This window comes from Caenorhabditis briggsae, assembly GCF_000004555.2.
Source record: "Caenorhabditis briggsae complete genome, chrV, whole genome shotgun sequence".
NCBI classification, from domain to species: domain Eukaryota; kingdom Metazoa; phylum Nematoda; class Chromadorea; order Rhabditida; family Rhabditidae; genus Caenorhabditis; species Caenorhabditis briggsae.
Window position 1 is genome coordinate 7,792,402 of NC_013488.2, and position 20,260 is coordinate 7,812,661.

The window sequence follows — 20,260 nt, forward strand, 5'->3', positions numbered from 1 at the left end:
ACCCCTTCCTCGGAATCGGTGGAGTCTCAAAAATCATGCTTGTGGATTATGGAATACTGTCTCTTTAAAGGTGGGGGGACAGGAGATTTTTCGTAGTTTTTTTTGTATCTAGAGTATGCATTCTACCGTCACGGTGTACAACGCTTAATGTCACTCTGCGTACAGTTGTCGTCCTCGCCTTTATGTATGCAATCGGGCGTCCGCTTTCTCTTTGCCCGCGTGGCTCAGTCGGTAGCGGCGCCGCACCCTCAATCCTCGCCTTCACAAGTTCATATCCTCGAGGGGCATCTTTGAACGGAATTTCCAGAACATTATTTTTTTCATGTCCCCCCACCTTTAAAGGAGCATAACAAACTGTGTGAAATTCATCAGTGCCGCATCGAAAGCTTACTGTACCCGTGGCGAAACCCAAAAAAAGAGCGCCAAACACAAAAAACTTGCGGCAAGCGTCTCCAATTTTCTTTTTTAAAAGGTGTTCTCAACTATTCTTCCTTCGTTCTAATATTGGAATTTCTGCTCGATTCAACTTCTTTTTTGTTGAAATTGAAATATTCAGCGGAGCATGGTCGTTAGATTGTTAAAGAGAGGAAGAAACATGTGGTTGTGATCCCTTTTCCTTTCATTAAACTAAATTATTTTTTCTCTTTCAAGACTGTACTCATTGTTCTGATATCTTTTGTTAAATTTATCTTAAAACTAATAAAGTCGGAAACAAAACGTTCGTTTACAGACCGGGGTGAGGTGTCACCGCAGGTTAGAAGATGGATCGCCGGCACAACAACGCGCCCGACTTCCAGAGAAGACCACTGTTTGCGCTGGCAGATTTTCTTCTCCGATACATCAGGTAAATAACAACCTATTCGTTTTTTTTGTAAAATCTCTTTCAGGGCGATCCTCGTCTTCTTCTTTGACGGTACTAAGAGACAGAATCTTGAAAAATTAGTCGGGTGGCTCCGGTTACAATTTCGAAATCATATCACGGCGTCCGTTGAAACTGCTCTTCAAATGGTTTTACGAAGCGAGCTCCTTTTCCAACTGAATAGGTATTTGGGAGGACTTTTACGGTTCAGAAATGGGAACGGTGGTCGATCAATGTATGTGGATTGCCTAGTGGATACTCCTGACAACGAAGAAGCACGACTCGAAATAAATGAAGGTGTGCGCCGAGAAATTCCTCGCATCGATCGACCGATCGCAGAGAACAGAGGGCGAATGACAACGGAGTACTACGAAGATATTTCACCGCCTACAAGACAACCGGTACCTGAACCTGTCGATAGTTTCGATCAAAAAATGGCGAGAAACCTAAACAGTGCTGTGACATATGTTGGTCCTGCAAGAAGATTCGGACCTTCCCTTGTACCCAGAGAGGAATCTGCAACTGATTACTTCGTGGCGGATGTTCCGAGCACATCATCAAGCTTTCCAGATTGGCCGGCGCTCTCAAACCCTCAACCACATTGTTCACGGCAACCAGACCCGGCCGCGAGTAACAGGTAAGTTTTCTCTATTTATCTTGTGTGCCAACAAATTAAATTTGCAGTTCTCACACTCTCCCTCCACGGACCCAATGCGCTGAACGGGTACAAACACCGCTTACTGAAAGCGATGTAATCCAGGAATATGATCAATTCAGCGAGGATGATGAACCGACATTGGGAGATGATTTGGAGTCTTTGACACCAATCCGAGAGAACATCCCTCCGCTTCAGAACGTTCCGATGGAGTCCCAGAGAGCGCCACGAAACGCTGATATCCGCGATAACAATGCAAACGATTCTGAGAAAACGATCCCTCACAATCAATCAGACTCGGAATCATACGAAATTTTCTCAGAATTTCAGTCCATTTCTGCTTTAATCCTACCTAAAGAGTTGATGGAAGGAGTGTACAAGAGTCTCGCTAAGAATGATGTCCCGGAAAAATCTCATGATCAGCAGGCTGAATTCATCATGGGGAAGTTATTCCCAAAACGGAGCCCGCCAGTGAATGCTTCAATGTATCGAACCGGTGACAACAAGGTGTTGGGATTCCAAAATAGTGACACTCATCGAATTTGGCTCACACCAATGTAGGAATCAGTAAGGTTGTTATCTAAACAAAGGCATATTTTCAGAGAGAACCAAGTAATATTCTTAAACGGAAAGCTGGTAGCCTGCGAGCCAAGAAAACTCGGAATATGTGAAATCTGTGCAAGTTACAAATTCAGCAATCACGAGACGCTTCGATGTGATAGCTGCAAACGTGTGTTCCATGCCAAGGTAACAGTGGCTCAAAGCTTCTAAAATATTTTTATAACTTTCAGTGCTTCGCGGTCCGTGCTCAACGAAAAGGGAAGTGCATATGTCGTGCTCGCCTCTGTCCTGAGAAGAACCCATACGTGTAGAGTCGTTTTCTCACCCCCTTCTGTCTTGATATTTCACTCGTTGTGCTATATGATCAGTAATAACCTAAATAACATTATTTGTAATAACACAATCATAACTATGTAATATGAAACACAATGTAGCTCATTATTATTCTCATGAAACATTCTCGAACATTTTTAAATAAATTTTTCGCAACTGATTTCTCTTTTCTTCTTCTGCTTTTCTCAACAAAGTGCACTGCGTGTTTCGTATCTTTCTCTCGACCCTCTCATCGTAATGCGCTTTCTTGTTTTCCATCACTTACTTTCTGTGAATGGTTTTTTTTTTGGGAAATTTCAATTTATTACAATTAATGGAGGTTAATTCTACAATTTATAGAATGTTAATTCTTCCAGGCCCTTAAAATGGCTTCGATCAGCGGAAAACCTTCAAAATCCAAAGAAGTTCGTGAAACGAAAGAAAAAATAGTCGCGTTGCTTTCAAAATTGAAAATCGAGGAGGTTATTGAAATTAAAGATTGGCTTAACAAATATGTCGACGAAACACCTCTGGAACAAATCACCGCAAACCACGAGAAGGAGCAGAAAAAGAAAATTCTAGAGAAAGGAGCCCAAAAGCTCGATCGAATCGCCACGTTCTTGAAAGACAAAGGAGTTGATGTACCCTCGAAAGAACTCAATAAGCTGAAATATCCAACAGAAGGGTTCGACAGTGATTGCAACGAAATTAACACGGTGAGTCAATCATTTAATGTGTGAAACATGAAAATCATTTATTTATTCAGTGCGAAGTCGATTCCTTCCTCTATGACGATGATGACGTGGAAGAGCTGGTGCAACAAAACCAGCTCAGTCGTTCGTACTGCCCAGATTGTAATTCTCGGAACACCATCCCGTTGAACTTTATCAGTCACAGTTTGAGCCGTTTGCAAATCAAGTTTCTTTTCGATAAACTGATGCCGCCAACGTGTCAAAATGTTCTGGACATTGGGAGTCGTTTGGGAGCTGTTGTTTATGGTGCTTCGCTGTTTACGTAAGACCAGAAGAATAATGGACATAAAAATTCAAACGCTGATCTTTAGAAACGGAAACGTTCATACAGTTGGTGTGGAGATGGACTCGGATTACGCTGCACTAGCACTGCAAACGATTAGACAATTCGGGTTGAAGGTAAGTTTTCAAAACATTTTGTTCTTACTTGGAAATTACAGAACATTGAAATTCTTCGCGAAGACATTCGTCACCTGCCACAAGTGTTCAAGGAGAACCAATTCATTGTAATGAACAACGTATTCTCTTTCTTCCTCTCCAAAACCGAACAAGAGGAATGTTGGGAATTCCTTCACACTCACATGCGCCCTGGAACTGTTCTCGCCCATCATCCACCAGTTGAGAAAATCACGGAACATTTGGATCTTTCCTTTGCAGTTGAAGATTGGCTGGAATTCGTGAACACTACGGAGCAGTGTTCAGAGTATGCTGGAGACGATTCGGAAATTTTCGAAGAGATGGAGTCGATTTGCAAGTACATTGTGAAGAATCCGGAAGTTTAGTATTAAGTTTTGAATCATTTTTGTTGTTGTTACTCTTTTTATTTGTTGCTCATTTTTTGTTTTTATCATAAAAGCTATCCATTACTCATATTGTATATTGTTTCAGAAATCGCGCTGGAAATTCAATTTCCTTGTCTATAAAATACAAGTTGTAATGTATCATATGAGTCACACGAGTGGATCGAAATCAGAATACACTCATTCATCTTGGTCTTCTAGCTCTTTTTCTCATTATTATCACTATTATTTTCGCTGAGCTTCTCGATCATACGAAAACCTCACAACCCTTTCGCCTCACTGAATTTGTTTTCCAAATAGAGTTTTTCTATTATACCAGTCAACAATGTACAACCAAACGCAATGCCAGATGATGGCCGAAGTTGCCACGTCATCAGTTTTAAGGTTTATAGCTTCGTTTTTCCATCCGCCGAAGGTCTCACAACGATAACTACCGTAACCGAAAGATTTTTTTCGGGATTTATTTTCTCGATTTTCGCGCGTTTTCAGTCAATCACCGTCCAAAATAGAGAAATAGGCAAAAATATAATATTCAAAGCCGAAATACTGTATCAAACCAGCATCGCTTGTAAAAACCGTAGCTGTTTTTGCTTCAGAACCGACGATGCACCTTTGAATAAACTTTTGGTCACAAGGCTCATCGGCGCCGGACAACAATAATAAATACTGTAGTTTTCGTTGTGGGACTTTCGGCCATGGCTGAAGTAATTAGTCAATTTTAAATTCAGATCTACACTGCTCGTTTCCTTGATACTTTGTCTTCTTTGTATCCCTATAAACCTGTATGCTCTGTGGAGAATCAAAATATCTGTGAAACTGCATTTCAACAGTAAATGTGTTATTTTCAATCATACCTTCTTTGTCCTGGTCCATATCCTAGCCCGTATTGGATTGCATGGAAAAGATCTGATAAACTATTTTGATGATTGGGAAAGCGGATGTGATATAATTCCATCGAGATGTAGATGTAACCTCAGATACCTCTACAAGTTTTCCGAGTATATTATCGAAGTCAGTCCGTTTATTTTGACCATTGAAAGATTCGTTGCCACGTTTCAAGCCTACCACTATGAGAACCGATACAAATGGTTTGGAATCCTACTCAACGTCTTTCATGTAGGCGTTTATCGATTTCTGATCCATACGTGTTTTCTGTTTTCAGCTTTCGCTCAGTTGTCTTTTCATGTTTATACAAAACTCGACTAACACTGGGGAAGTTATTATTTATTACTGCTGGGTAAAAAATATACATGATAGCAAACTTGCTAATTTCCTAATTTCCAGCTCGCCAAATCCGGAAATCGATTCCTCGTCAATGTGCCCACTTTCTTTATATTTTTCAGTCAGCTTGCAACAATACCCGGGTTACTGTATCTGTTGAGAAAGAATGAAGTCAGTTGGGGGAAAACAAGGACTAGACATTTTACAAAGACATTTTCAGAATTTTCGAAAAGCAACATCTCAAAAACATAGTTCTCTCACTGAGAGATATCAGATCTCTGAAAATCTAAGAACTTCGAGCATGTTTCGGGTAATGAGTGTGGTGACGTGGGCTTACGTAACTTATAATGCTGGAGGATCTTATATTGCTCATTATCTAATGAAATCGATGGACTACGCGGAGCAGTTTTCTACTATTGAAAGTGAGCTACATATTCTGTAAATGCAATAATAGAAGCCAACCCTATACATGTACTTTAAGATCACTTATATCGGTTCTTTCAAAAGATATGAGAAACTTGTCAACTAATAAAATGTAGCTGATAAAACTAGAAGTATTTTATGAGTTGACAAACTTTTTATATCTTGAAAGAACCGAGATAATTGGTCTCAAAGTGCACAGAGTGGGTTTCTATTACAGAACTTACATTAGTATATAGAATTAAATATCAAGGTAATGTTTCAGTAATCCATTGCGTTCCCATCTACTACATCATTCTCAGTATTTTTATAATTCGAGTAGATAAGAAACCTCGAAGCGAGTTCATTATAAAAATCAAAAACTACCAGAATCATTATTTCTTCGAGCTCCAGAAGTTTTTCGACGAAGCCTTTGAGAAGATCACTCAACGAAGACATCGTGTGGGTTCAATGCATAATATCATGAACTCACAATCAGAGGGAAAAAGTTCTAAGGTACCATAAACACTCTGATAGAGTGTCACCCAATCCCTCAACTTTGAGCCCATATATCTCATTTTCTGCAAAAGATAACAAGAAGTGGTTAACTGACAAATTAATTTTGTTATTATGATAAACATTTTATGAATGGATTTTTTATATCTGTTACCAGAAATGAGATGTATGGGCTCAAAGTTTACGGTTTGGGTAACACTATTGGGTTAAGGTATTTGTTGGATGTCAAGAAGTTTTTCAGATGTTTCATTGAGTAGAAGTTCATGGCAGTCACGTCATCGAGATAACCATTGGGTCCTGATGTTGAGCAAATCTGCAGAACTACAAAATTTTCTCGACCTGCCAAATTTTCCAAAATGTCACGTATGATGACCTATTCTTTGCAGACTGGTGGACTGTAACTCCAAAAGTCAAGGATCACTAATTTCACAGGAATGTAAATATTTTGAATAAAGCATTTTGATTTTGTTTCTAGTGCGTTTGATTACAGATCATTTGACTTATTCATTTTTCGCAGTTATGCCTGAACTTTGAAGGGATGGGAAGTTTCATCAAGCGTGAATTTCGAAATTGTAACACCACAAGTTCAAGTTTGGTCTCAAAAGAATCTAGGTTCAATTATTAGGTTGGCGGGAAAGTCTTTGTCACTTTTTCAATAGTTTATTTCTCAAAGAAAAAATAACCGAATAATTAATTATATTGTCCATCATTATCAACAACATGTCTCCAACGTTCCCTCAATTTATGGATTCCATTGCGGTAGAATCCAGCCGGGCGTGAGGCAAAGTATTGTTTGAGTGCCGCTTCGACCGCTCCACGGGAATTGAAGCTTCTTCCTTCGAAGGCACGTGTCATATCGCCAAATAACCAATAGTCGGAAGGAGCAAGATCAGGAGAATACGGGGGGTGAGGGAGAACATTCCATCCATATCCCATCAGCTCCTGCTTCACTTGTTTCGAAACATGTGGGCGAGCGTTATCATGTTGATAGTACACTTTCTTGTCTTTCAGGGCCGAACGGTCGACTGCTTTCTTGAGGTTTCGTAGTTGAGTAGTGTAGAGGTCTCCAGTTATTGTTTTGCCCTCGGGCAGAAGTTCCCAGTAGATGGGGCCGTCCACTCCCCACCACACAGAGAGCATAACTTTTTTCGGATGAAGGTCGGGTTTGGGGACATCCTGTGGGCTCTCTCCTTCTCCAACCCACTGGGATTTCCTGTGGTGATTATCGTAGAAGACCCACTTCTCATCTCCGGTTATTAGCCGGTCCAGCCATCGATCGCCCGCGTGGAGAGTGAGAAGAGTAATCGAATCGTCGACTCGGCGGTCAAGGTTGGCTTGAGTCAGGTGATGAGGTATGAATCGACCAAAAAGTTTTCTCATTCCAAGAGACTTCAAACCTTCAAGGACTGTGCTATGGTGAACTCCGAATGTGACAGCTAGTTCACGGCTAGATTGAAATGGATCCGATTGCAATGCGTGCTTCAGCTTGTCCAAATCCAACTCACGGGGTCTCCCAGAGCGATCCTTTTCATCGAGCGAGAAGTCATCTTTTTCGAAACGATGGAACCAATTGCGAATAGTATTGTAGTGAGGGGCATGTGTGTTGTACACATTCTTCAAGAAAGTTTCCGAATCCTTCATCGTGGTGTGAGATAGGAAGAGGTAAATCAAAACATGTCTGATGTGAATAGCAGTGGGAACAAACATATCGTTTCAATTACAGATGAGGAGCAGGGAAGGAGATGGGGACTTGTTTATATGGAAGGTTCTTATCACCTTGTTATTCACTAAAGTCGATATCATACACAGCCTCCATATACGAGAACAGTGATTAAACAAACAGAGTGACAAAGACTTTCCCGCCAACCTAATAGACAACTCATAGTCAGACAGAATCAAACAGAAGAGGAAGAAAACTTTGTGAGCTTTCATTTGAGATTGATTTTTCCCTTTTTTCATGTTTCTTTAAAACCTGTATTAGAAGGAACCCTAACTTTAAAATTTGAGGCAATTTATCTCAGTTCCTGTGAAAGATATCAGAAAGGTATAAATTAATAAAATGTTTTTGATATCATGATAAACAATTTGTCAGTTGACAATTTCTTTTCTACCTTTTGCAGAAAATGAGACAAATTGTCTCAAAGTTGGAAGTTCTGTCTTTTTGACTACGTAATTTGGGTAACACCACAAATATCTTATGGTTTTTTGTTTAGACATGATTCTAAGAATATTTTTGTACTTGATTTCAAAAGATCCTTCGAGAAATAATGATAAACAATAACACAGTTAGCCACAAGAATCGTTTGTGTTTCCTATAATATATCTCATTTCCGACTAGTAGGCCGCTATTCCTTTCTCTTTCATATATAACAACTTTTTGGTTGACTCGATACTGATTTTTCAGTTACTGCCTCTGATATGCCTAACCAGACGAACTGCGAACAAATGGCTCAAGTTGCCACGTCATCAGCTTTAAGGTACATTTTTAGAAGAGGTTTTTTTTCCGAACAGTTCTATTTCAGATTGGTTCTTTCCATTACCACCATTCTATGTTTCTTATGTATCCCATCCTGTTTATATTGTTTATGGAGAATTCAAAGATCAATGAAACTCCATTTCAACAGCAAGTGCATTTTCATTACTCACAACATCTTCATACTCATCCACGTGATCGCTAGAATAACTCTCCATGGTAAAGACCTTAGAACTATTTCGGACCATGGATCAGTGGATGTGAGATATTTCCATCAAGAACAAGATGTGAGCTTCGAATCATTTATAAACTGTCTGCATATGTCGTGGAAGTTAGTCCATTTATTTTAACAGCTGAAAGGTTTATGGCAACTTTTCAAGCTCGGCATTACGAGAATAGGTTCAAATGGTTCGGACTCTTATTGAATGTTCTACATGTAAGAATTATACTTTAAAAAAAGATGTTTGAATCTTATAATTTTCAGGTTTGTATAGCAGTACTCTTTCTTAGGCTTCAGTCATCTGGAAATTTTGGAGAAATTATCATTTACTACTGTTGGGTAAATTATCAACATAAAAAATGGGCGTGACAATTTAGAGTTTTCAGCTTGCTTCCACTGGAAACCGATACTATCTCAACATCCCAATATTCCTTGTCGTTATCAGTCAACTAGTCACAATACCTGCTCTACTGTATCTTTTAAAGAAAAATGAGCGATTTCGGGAAACTTCTCTGGGCAAACATGCTACACTGACCCAGAGATATCAAATTTTTGAAAACTTGAGAACGTTGAACATGTTTCGAATTATGAGTATTATTACATGGATCTATGTAACTTATAATGCTGCAGCGACATATATTGCTAATATGTACTTGAAGTCCATGAGTATGGATAGACAGTTTGCTTATATAGAAGGTAGGTTTCGAGTTTGGTTACGGTAAACACTCAAATAGAATAACACCCAAACCGTCAACTTTGAGCCAATGTATCTCATTTTCCTTAAAATATATCAAAAAAGGTCCACTGACAAAATGTTTATGTTCATCAAAAAATGTTCATCAAAAATATTTTATCAGTTAACTTTTTCTATACCTTTCGCAGGAACCGAGATATATGGGTTCAAAGTTACCTGTTTGGGTAAGCTTTTCTTAGAGAAAATAGGTATAATTTACTTGCTCTTCTTTTCAGTTGTTCACTGCTTACCATTCTATTATCTAGCTCTCTCATTTTTTATATACCGTGAAGATCGAAAACCTAGGAGTCAGTTCGTTATCAAAGTGACCAATTATGAACCAAATTATTTCAATGACCTCCAAAGATTCTTTGACGATGCGTTCGTGAAAATCAAGCCTACCCATCCAAAACACTAACTCGTTCTTCTCAATAAAGTACGAGTACCCAATAAAAGTGATGAGCAAATCAAAGACAAAAGAAAAAGGAAAAGATGGGGAGATAGGAAGAAAGATGTGTGTCTGGAGGTCGTAGAATGGAATACATCAAAAGAGCTTAAAAGTGTGCTCATTTTGGGGCCTCTTCTCCAACCCCAATCCACACGGAATTATTTGTTCTTCTTCTTCGGTCTTCTTCTTCTTCTTCTTCTTCGTCGCCTCTTCGCTCACTTCGAAATCATCTTCTTCAGTTTTCTTCACATTTCTAAATGATGTTATTTTTTCTCATACTGCTGATAATGAATTTAAGTTTTGGTGATACTGCTGAGACAAGTTTCGTCTTTGAAAATCAAACGATTGGAATGAAGAAAGAAGACGTGAGTTAGGCTGGAAAGGCAATCTGAAACCGAATAGATTTTTCAGGGAGAAACCTGTATGAGCGTCACATTTCAAGTTGAAATATTGAACGAGCAGAATAACAACAGTGTTCCAATTGATGTAAGTTGCAGGGGGCTTTTTTTTTTCAAACGGCACATAACTCTGACGGTTCAACAATTCGGGGTTACAAAATTTGAAAGTTTTCAGGTATTTTCCACCCACGAATCGAGGATTTTGCACCTTTAAATTATTTTTCACTCCAATGAACCCAAAATCGTTGTACCCTACGAATCATTGGCCTTCTCAAATATGATATTCTGTAATTTTCAGTTCCATCTTCCGTCTGGTGTTATTAAAGGAAAATGTGCGGCTGATCGGAAAAGCGAGGCAGTGATTTCTTCTACCATTGAGGAAGCAGACGGAAGACTCAAAACGCTGAAATTTGTATTTCGCACGGTGAATATGTAAAAGAGCTTCTTGGAAATTCTTCATTTTCTAGTTTTTGAAACTCTTCATATAATATGCCGTAAAACCTGTATTAGAAGGGCTCTCTAAATTTTAGCTGTGGGCTAAATTTTCTGGTTTTCTGTCTATTACAGGGTTTACGGTAGTGCAGTTTTAATTTCTACAGGAAGAGATGCGAGTCAAGCGTGTTGACGAGTTGAGATGGATACTGAACAAAGTGGTTTATGTCGAAAAGTTTGCAGGTATTTTTTAGAGTTCGAGAACAATCCAAATGCAAGTGTTTAGGAAGTTCTGCGGTCTTCGAATCTGATAACTCCTCGGTTATTTTCTCGGCTCCTCTGACTCAAAAATACGTTTGCGAGGATCGTATCAATGTGACTCTTCACAGTGAGAACTTTGAGCAAGTCAAATATTTTCGTCAACAGAATTAAATTACATTTTTCTTCAGCTTCCCTATTCTCGTTATGTTTTCCCCTGAAATCGATGTTCAACCCTATGGTCCAAAGAGTAATTGTAAGTTTACCGTAAGCCCTGTAGTAGAAGGGCTCCCTAACTTCTTCCAACTAACCTAATTTTTCTCGGTTCCTGTCAGAGATATAAAATAGTTGTCAACTGATAAATTGTTTATCGTAACATCAAGAGTGTTTGCCCAGTTGACACAATTTTGAAATCTTGCATTGGAGCCAAGAAAAATTAGCTCAACCATGACAGTGTGTAGTCTCCCCGAACAAGATGTTTCAAAGTATCTGAAAAAAAACACATTCTGGCACATTTTCCGGAAAGCTAGAAAGCTTTTGATATTGACCAATTACACAAAAGTCAGCAAAACCAAAGACTAAGCTACAAAACCACCTGTTTTCCGTGAAAATATCTCATATTTGTCTATCTAACCACAAAAAATAATGACATTTTCAGTCTATCTCTGCGAGCGGACTAGAAAACGAACACTTTCGGAATCTCTCCAACACCGTTCAACCGTTTTTTGTGGCGTCGTTTTGGCGATTTCCTCTATCGCCCATATTGTTGGTCACATGCTTCGTCGCCATTTCATGCCCCATCGAAAAGAGCTTTATGAGAATTTGGACAGACTTCCAGCCATCTAGATATTTATTGGACAACTTGAAAAATATTCAACTACTTTATAATCTTACTAACACTCTCTTTCTTTTCATTTTCCATCCAATTTGATTTCTGTTCTTGCCCCAATAAAAAAATTATAGTAGTTATACACGGAATTGAAAGTAAATTGAATTAGAGGCCAAATTTTTTGTTTTTCTTTTTTCTTTTCGAGCTATGATTTATGTATGTTAAAATTCTTAGTATCTGTGTTTTCGTTCTATTTCTAATCTTCACTCACACACATGACAATACTATATCTAAATGAAACAGACGGTATGTTAAAAAAGAGCAATATCTCAAACTTCTTGTTTTTGGGTTTTTTGTAGTCTGGAAAAGACTTGAGGTTCAGGTGAACTCGGAGTCAAAACAGACGCTGAAATTTCAATTTCAAAATTCGGAAAGATAATCAGTGTAGCTAATTTTGTAGTCTCTGCCCTTTCTATTTATTGATTAAGTTCCAGCGAGCTTATCAGAATTGCTCGACTAGATTTCTCAAAACTAGCGTTAGGTCAGGAGCCACACTTTTGTCAAACTTTTTTCGAACTGGAAAATATTATTTGATTTTTTCCCACCTTATTGTTAGTTCTTTAACGGTGTATTCGGCGAATTTTACTCGGAACATTTATCAAATTTACATACTTAACTAGGATATTATATTTTTGGAATACTAGAAATGTGTGCTAAAAATAGTCAATACAATGAAATATGTCTAGTGGAACTGAATTAACGTTTTGAGCTTCGAACGCTTATTGACATCTGAAAAACTTCCTTGAAAATTAAAGCAGCTCCTATCATTGGATCCAATTTCCTTTGAAACATGTGATGGACGGTGCCGTTATCTTTCAAATTTGAGCTTTTATTGGCTCCTGTCGAAGAAATGAAAAATGTGTTAACTAATAAATTGCTCATCATTATCGAAAATATTTTGTTAGTTTACAACTTTTCAATATCTTTCACAAAAATCGGGATAATTTAGCTCAAAGTGGACGATTCAGGTGGCATTCTATTAGTGGAACCGCAGTATACCTAGTTGAAGAACTGACTTGACCTTTTGAGCTTCGTAAGATCTAACGTCTGAAAAACCTTTTTGGAATTTTCTCCATATGCTACGCAAGCCTAAAGAAAGTTCAACAAGATTTCCACTCTTTCAACATCACCAACAACAGAAAATTCCCACATAACCTTTATTCAGTGTTATTTGTAAAAACCTAAATCTTTGATAACCAATTTTCTAACATCTTACTTTTCGAAAACCACACTAGGTTTCGTCCTCGTGCCACTCGACATATACCTTCTGATCCATCCTATTATTAGTTGCTCGTTTCTTCTTCTTCGTCTTCTTGACGACGAAGCACACGATTTTCTGTTTTCACTTCAACACATTTCATTTTTTGCTTCTTCTTTTTCTTGTTTCAAGATTTCTTTCCAGTCGAAATGTATTCTATCCAAGCGACAGAAATGGCAACAAACCCATCCAACTGCACGACTGTCATGCTTCGGAATCATTATATTGTGGTAAGTGACGTCATCGATTAGGTTCAAATGTGAAATCGAAACTTCCAGACTGTGAATGTAGAGAAATTAACACAGAGAGCGATAGGAACATATTATGCTCTTTTGATTATAATCGAAGCGACCTTGTTCGCCACTTTACTGGCTGTTCACTTCAAGATCCGAAAAGCTAACCACCCTTTCTTCGGGTAAGACATTATTGAAAATCTTTGGAATGTCGTGAGAAATTTCAGACTTCTCTTTGGGCTCGTTTTATTATGCTACATATTCTGCGGTTACGCTGAAGCCGTATGTCAGTTCCTGTTTCTTTTCGGCGGTTCTGCAGAAACTCTGAATCTCATTTATTTTGCATATGATCTGACGTATTCGGCGATTACAGCCCTTTGTTTTTGCTGTTTGATAGGTGAGTTTTTGTTGTTTGTCACAGTTCTTACTAGTTAGTTGATGCCTGTGAAATGGGACGTTGAAAATTAGTAGCAATTTTCAGAGAATTCTTTCAAGGTAGTCTAGAATTTTCAGATGTAATGCACTATATCAGAGTGTATACTCCATTCGTAAAGTCTAGAACCTATAATTTTTTGTAAATATTCTTAGAAAACCTTCTTTTCCAAATGCACTTTTTTCAGAAAGAACAATCGCCACTATCTGGGCTGTCTCATATGAAACTAATCGCACTTGGTCTCTCTACCTAGTTCTAGTAGTCTTATCTGTTACGGGATACGTATATTTTGCATCCTTCGAATGCAGAGGGTGTGTTGTTTCAGCAGTCGTTACTGTTATCATTATTTTGGTATGACAATTCAAATTTGATTTTGAAAATACAGTTTGTTTCAGGGATGCATTGGTTTATACTTCCTCAATCGAACACTCACACTCCGTTATCAAAAAGATTTGTGTTTTATGGGAAAAGTTTCGCTGTCTATGAGATATCAGATTATTGAGAATATGATGTAAGAATTCTGAATCTTGCTCTTCCGTCAATTCAATTTTTCTTATTTTCAGAGTAGTCAGAAAAGCGCTACTTCCTGTTATCATCCTAGATAGCATGGTAACTCTTGTGGATTCATTTAACAGCGAGTTAACTACCCGGCTAGAAGAAATTGATGATCATAAATGTCATTCCATGATGACATACGTTCCGTATATTCTATTGAACCACGTGGCAATGATTCTGGAGTACAGTATCCCGTTATACATGATGTTTCGGAGATCTTATAGGAGACGTAAGCTTTTAATTATAATTGTTCATTAATACCGTGGAATCTGTAATAGAAGGTGCCCCCACACTGTCGAGGTCAGTTATCTCAATTCTGAGGTCAGTTATCTCAATTCCTATACAAGATATCGACGAAGTGTCAACTTGTTTATATCTTTGACAGGAACCGAGAAAAATTGGCTCGAAGTAAAAAGTGAAGAGGCCCTTCTATTGCAGGTTCACGTTATTTTTTTTCTATTCCAGAACTCCCGGAAATATGTCGAAAATTGCAACGAAAGAAAGTTCAACAGTCTCGTGACAGTATGATCATGAACGTTTTTGGTCAGGATTTGAACGTGGTGCCTACCCAAAATGAGTATTTTGCAAAACTGCAAAACGAGTGGAAATAGATAAATCATGCTCTCGAAATTTGAGAATCATCCCCCTAATGAAGAACCTATTTTTTTGCTTGAAAAATAAAACCTGACTCTTGTTTTCTTGGGCTCATTTTGCTTTTTTCGTTTTTCCCAGTTTTCTCCAGAAGAACCAAACCCTTCTTCTTGTTATTTTCATCTCTTGACCGCTGCTTTTGCTCCAGCGTCGCCGTGCTCTCATCAAAAAAGGAGGACCCTCTTTTTTATATTTATTTTCTCGCCCCAGTTCCAAAACCCAATTGTGTTTGTATTCTACACGTTTTCTTCTTCCTCCCCTTCCCCTCAACCGCTTCTTGATGACGTCTCGAAATGTGTGTAAATATTGGTTGGGGTACAGAGGTTTTCAGGTTTGGAAGGAAAAAGATTTTTTAGAAGAAGAAGAGGCTCTCAAAGAAGACGATTCATTTACCTCAAAACATGCATCCTCCTCCACCAAAACAACCACTAGATGTGTCTGGATGGGATAAAATCCCCCTCCGAAACGGCGACTTCTTTGATTTGATTTGTTTCACACATCCTCCTCTTCCCCATTCTATGTTTTCCTATTGTAAATGAGCTCCGCCGCTCTATTTCTAGAATCGAGCCGCCCGTAGCTGTTGCCTGTGCTCCGAAAGATTCGAAGATTGACTCAGTTGCAATCAGATTGTTGAACTAATTGAGCGAGAGGTTTTTCTCTCCGACAAAAAAAAGATGCTGAGCACAACAGAGAAAGAAACAAGCGGAGATCTGTTGCCATTTTTTTGTGAGACTCCCTCCGCCCGGATTTGAAGACTTTAAACTTTAACTTTTCCCGCCTTTCCAACCATTTAACTTGTTAGTCTATTTTTGGTCATTTGCTCTCTCAGCAGAAAAAAAATACGAAGAAGTGAAGTTTTGACAATGAGACCAAAATGTCGAATGTCGGTTTAGTTCGGGTGGCAAATTTCAAGTCTCAAGGGGAAGAATTTGTAGAAAAAGATGGACACAGAGTAGCGGGTTATTTTTAGGATTCAAGAAAGACTTTTTGTTAATTAAAAACATTCGTTATCATTTATTAGGTCACTGGATATTGGCTAAACGGTTGCCTGAAAAGCCCGCAATTGATATAAAGATTTTGTGCTGATTCGATTTGGTGAATTAAAATTTTCAGACTCAATAATAATGGAAATGGTTCAAAACTGAAATATCGTAAAATTTAAAATAATAGATCCTTTACTTGAGCTCAATTATCTCAATTCTTATAAAAGCTAACAAAAAACTTGCCAACTAATAAATGTTTGTTATTATGTCAACAACATTTTCTCATTAGACAAAACTTTGATGTCTCTTATAGCAACTGTGCTAATTGAGCTTAAAGAGCTAGTATATGGTGACCTTCTATTAGAGTGTTTACGGTTAAGCTCTAGAGTGTTCACAAAAAAAAGAAATCTTTGAAATGCATTTTTCGCAATACTTTACACGATGCTGAATTCCATTCAGATACTGTAGGTGAATATTAGGTTGGCGGGAAAGTCTTTGTCACTCTGTTTGTTTAATCACTGTTCTCGTATATGGAGGCTGTGTATGATATCGACTTTAGTGAATAACAAGGTGATAAGAACCTTCCATATAAACAAGTCCCCATCTCCTTCCCTGCTCCTCATCTGTAATTGAAACGATATGTTTGTTCCCACTGCTATTCACATCAGACATGTTTTGATTTACCTCTTCCTATCTCACACCACGATGAAGGATTCGGAAACTTTCTTGAAGAATGTGTAAAACACACATGCCCCTCACTACAATACTATTCGCAATTGGTTCCATCGTTTCGAAAAAGATGACTTCTCGCTCGATGAAAAGGATCGCTCTGGGAGACCCCGTGAGTTGGATTTGGACAAGCTGAAGCACGCATTGCAATCGGATCCATTTCAATCTAGCCGTGAACTAGCTGTCACATTCGGAGTTCACCATAGCACAGTCCTTGAAGGTTTGAAGTCTCTTGGAATGAGAAAACTTTTTGGTCGATTCATACCTCATCACCTGACTCAAGCCAACCTTGACCGCCGAGTCGACGATTCGATTACTCTTCTCACTCTCCACGCGGGCGATCGATGGCTGGACCGGCTAATAACCGGAGATGAGAAGTGGGTCTTCTACGATAATCACCACAGGAAATCCCAGTGGGTTGGAGAAGGAGAGAGCCCACAGGATGTCCCCAAACCCGACCTTCATCCGAAAAAAGTTATGCTCTCTGTGTGGTGGGGAGTGGACGGCCCCATCTACTGGGAACTTCTGCCCGAGGGCAAAACAATAACTGGAGACCTCTACACTACTCAACTACGAAACCTCAAGAAAGCAGTCGACCGTTCGGCCCTGAAAGACAAGAAAGTGTACTATCAACATGATAACGCTCGCCCACATGTTTCGAAACAAGTGAAGCAGGAGCTGATGGGATATGGATGGAATGTTCTCCCTCACCCCCCGTATTCTCCTGATCTTGCTCCTTCCGACTATTGGTTATTTGGCGATATGACACGTGCCTTCGAAGGAAGAAGCTTCAATTCCCGTGGAGCGGTCGAAGCGGCACTCAAACAATACTTTGCCTCACGCCCGGCTGGATTCTACCGCAATGGAATCCATAAATTGAGGGAACGTTGGAGACATGTTGTTGATAATGATGGACAATATAATTAATTATTCGGTTATTTTTTCTTTGAGAAATAAACTATTGAAAAAGTGACAAAGACTTTCCCGCCAACCTAATAAAATTGAACCTAGATTCTTTTGAGACCAAACTTGAACTTGTGGTGTTACAATTTCGAAATTCACGCTTGATGAAACTTCCCATCCCTTCAAAGTTCAGGCATAACTGCGAAAAATGAATAAGTCAAATGATCTGTAATCAAACGCACTAGAAACAAAATCAAAATGCTTTATTCAAAATATTTACATTCCTGTGAAATTAGTGATCCTTGACTTTTGGAGTTACAGTCCACCAGTCTGCAAAGAATAGGTCATCATACGTGACATTTTGGAAAATTTGGCAGGTCGAGAAAATTTTGTAGTTCTGCAGATTTGCTCAACATCAGGACCCAATGGTTATCTCGATGACGTGACTGCCATGAACTTCTACTCAATGAAACATCTGAAAAACTTCTTGACATCCAACAAATACCTTAACCCAATAGTGTTACCCAAACCGTAAACTTTGAGCCCATACATCTCATTTCTGGTAACAGATATAAAAAATCCATTCATAAAATGTTTATCATAATAACAAAATTAATTTGTCAGTTAACCACTTCTTGTTATCTTTTGCAGAAAATGAGATATATGGGCTCAAAGTTGAGGGATTGGGTGACACTCTATCAGAGTGTTTATGGTACCTTAGAACTTTTTCCCTCTGATTGTGAGTTCATGATATTATGCATTGAACCCACACGATGTCTTCGTTGAGTGATCTTCTCAAAGGCTTCGTCGAAAAACTTCTGGAGCTCGAAGAAATAATGATTCTGGTAGTTTTTGATTTTTATAATGAACTCGCTTCGAGGTTTCTTATCTACTCGAATTATAAAAATACTGAGAATGATGTAGTAGATGGGAACGCAATGGATTACTGAAACATTACCTTGATATTTAATTCTATATACTAATGTAAGTTCTGTAATAGAAACCCACTCTGTGCACTTTGAGACCAATTATCTCGGTTCTTTCAAGATATAAAAAGTTTGTCAACTCATAAAATACTTCTAGTTTTATCAGCTACATTTTATTAGTTGACAAGTTTCTCATATCTTTTGAAAGAACCGATATAAGTGATCTTAAAGTACATGTATAGGGTTGGCTTCTATTATTGCATTTACAGAATATGTAGCTCACTTTCAATAGTAGAAAACTGCTCCGCGTAGTCCATCGATTTCATTAGATAATGAGCAATATAAGATCCTCCAGCATTATAAGTTACGTAAGCCCACGTCACCACACTCATTACCCGAAACATGCTCGAAGTTCTTAGATTTTCAGAGATCTGATATCTCTCAGTGAGAGAACTATGTTTTTGAGATGTTGCTTTTCGAAAATTCTGAAAATGTCTTTGTAAAATGTCTAGTCCTTGTTTTCCCCCAACTGACTTCATTCTTTCTCAACAGATACAGTAACCCGGGTATTGTTGCAAGCTGACTGAAAAATATAAAGAAAGTGGGCACATTGACGAGGAATCGATTTCCGGATTTGGCGAGCTGGAAATTAGGAAATTAGCAAGTTTGCTATCATGTATATTTTTTACCCAGCAGTAATAAATAATAACTTCCCCAGTGTTAGTCGAGTTTTGTATAAACATGAAAAGACAACTGAGCGAAAGCTGAAAACAGAAAACACGTATGGATCAGAAATCGATAAACGCCTACATGAAAGACGTTGAGTAGGATTCCAAACCATTTGTATCGGTTCTCATAGTGGTAGGCTTGAAACGTGGCAACGAATCTTTCAATGGTCAAAATAAACGGACTGACTTCGATAATATACTCGGAAAACTTGTAGAGGTATCTGAGGTTACATCTACATCTCGATGGAATTATATCACATCCGCTTTCCCAATCATCAAAATAGTTTATCAGATCTTTTCCATGCAATCCAATACGGGCTAGGATATGGACCAGGACAAAGAAGGTATGATTGAAAATAACACATTTACTGTTGAAATGCAGTTTCACAGATATTTTGATTCTCCACAGAGCATACAGGTTTATAGGGATACAAAGAAGACAAAGTATCAAGGAAACGAGCAGTGTAGATCTGAATTTAAAATTGACTAATTACTTCAGCCATGGCCGAAAGTCCCACAACGAAAACTACAGTATTTATTATTGTTGTCCGGCGCCGATGAGCCTTGTGACCAAAAGTTTATTCAAAGGTGCATCGTCGGTTCTGAAGCAAAAACAGCTACGGTTTTTACAAGCGATGCTGGTTTGATACAGTATTTCGGCTTTGAATATTATATTTTTGCCTATTTCTCTATTTTGGACGGTGATTGACTGAAAACGCGCGAAAATCGAGAAAATAAATCCCGAAAAAAATCTTTCGGTTACGGTAGTTATCGTTGTGAGACCTTCGGCGGATGGAAAAACGAAGCTATAAACCTTAAAACTGATGACGTGGCAACTTCGGCCATCATCTGGCATTGCGTTTGGTTGTACATTGTTGACTGGTATAATAGAAAAACTCTATTTGGAAAACAAATTCAGTGAGGCGAAAGGGTTG

The 20,260-nt window shown here is 38.4% G+C and overlaps 7 protein-coding genes across 7 annotated transcripts in view; 6 read left to right on the forward strand and 1 right to left on the reverse strand.

Moving 5' to 3' along the window:
* The window catches only part of Cbr-ugt-63, a gene marked incomplete at both ends in the record, with an annotated part of 5,085 nt that extends 2,699 nt beyond the window's left edge, over nt 1–2,386 (forward strand). Inside the window, 4 exons of the mRNA XM_002636332.2 lie at nt 888–1,496; nt 1,544–2,071; nt 2,117–2,261; nt 2,306–2,386. Coding sequence (XP_002636378.2) covers nt 888–1,496; nt 1,544–2,071; nt 2,117–2,261; nt 2,306–2,386 — 1,363 coding nt within the window. The remainder of the gene's footprint in view (nt 1–887; nt 1,497–1,543; nt 2,072–2,116; nt 2,262–2,305) is intronic.
* A 387-nt stretch (nt 2,387–2,773) lies between these two features.
* Nucleotides 2,774–3,921, forward strand: CBG08678 (the record flags this gene model as incomplete). Its single annotated transcript, XM_002636331.1, has 4 exons — nt 2,774–3,103; nt 3,154–3,401; nt 3,451–3,538; nt 3,580–3,921. 4 exons carry the CDS (start codon nt 2,774–2,776, stop codon nt 3,919–3,921), a joined length of 1,008 nt encoding a protein of 335 aa, XP_002636377.1.
* Nucleotides 3,922–4,264: 343 nt separating this feature from the next.
* Nucleotides 4,265–6,476, forward strand: CBG08677 (the record flags this gene model as incomplete). The annotated part of the gene is made up of 7 exons (XM_045237312.1): nt 4,265–4,323; nt 4,668–5,055; nt 5,102–5,176; nt 5,224–5,331; nt 5,381–5,582; nt 5,846–6,075; nt 6,462–6,476. The coding sequence occupies 7 exons, from the start codon at nt 4,265–4,267 to the stop codon at nt 6,474–6,476; spliced, it is 1,077 nt and encodes a 358-aa protein (XP_045093786.1).
* Nucleotides 6,477–8,493: 2,017 nt separating this feature from the next.
* Nucleotides 8,494–9,919, forward strand: Cbr-srab-1 (the record flags this gene model as incomplete). Its single annotated transcript, XM_045237313.1, has 5 exons — nt 8,494–8,552; nt 8,598–8,835; nt 9,033–9,107; nt 9,155–9,464; nt 9,738–9,919. The coding sequence occupies 5 exons, from the start codon at nt 8,494–8,496 to the stop codon at nt 9,917–9,919; spliced, it is 864 nt and encodes a 287-aa protein (XP_045093787.1).
* A 453-nt stretch (nt 9,920–10,372) lies between these two features.
* Nucleotides 10,373–11,883, forward strand: Cbr-unc-46 (the record flags this gene model as incomplete). The annotated part of the gene is made up of 5 exons (XM_045237314.1): nt 10,373–10,435; nt 10,646–10,771; nt 10,947–11,022; nt 11,066–11,167; nt 11,696–11,883. 5 exons carry the CDS (start codon nt 10,373–10,375, stop codon nt 11,881–11,883), a joined length of 555 nt encoding a protein of 184 aa, XP_045093788.1.
* Nucleotides 11,884–13,333: 1,450 nt separating this feature from the next.
* The window catches only part of CBG08671, a gene marked incomplete at both ends in the record, with an annotated part of 11,995 nt that continues 5,068 nt past the window's right edge, over nt 13,334–20,260 (forward strand). Inside the window, 4 exons of the mRNA XM_002636325.1 lie at nt 13,334–13,414; nt 13,463–13,599; nt 13,645–13,814; nt 14,871–14,948. Coding sequence (XP_002636371.1) covers nt 13,334–13,414; nt 13,463–13,599; nt 13,645–13,814; nt 14,871–14,948 — 466 coding nt within the window. The remainder of the gene's footprint in view (nt 13,415–13,462; nt 13,600–13,644; nt 13,815–14,870; nt 14,949–20,260) is intronic.
* On the reverse strand, nt 18,379–20,198 carry Cbr-srab-3 (the record flags this gene model as incomplete). Its single annotated transcript, XM_002636327.2, has 6 exons — nt 18,379–18,617; nt 18,881–19,082; nt 19,132–19,239; nt 19,287–19,361; nt 19,408–19,795; nt 20,140–20,198. The coding sequence occupies 6 exons, from the start codon at nt 20,196–20,198 to the stop codon at nt 18,379–18,381; spliced, it is 1,071 nt and encodes a 356-aa protein (XP_002636373.2).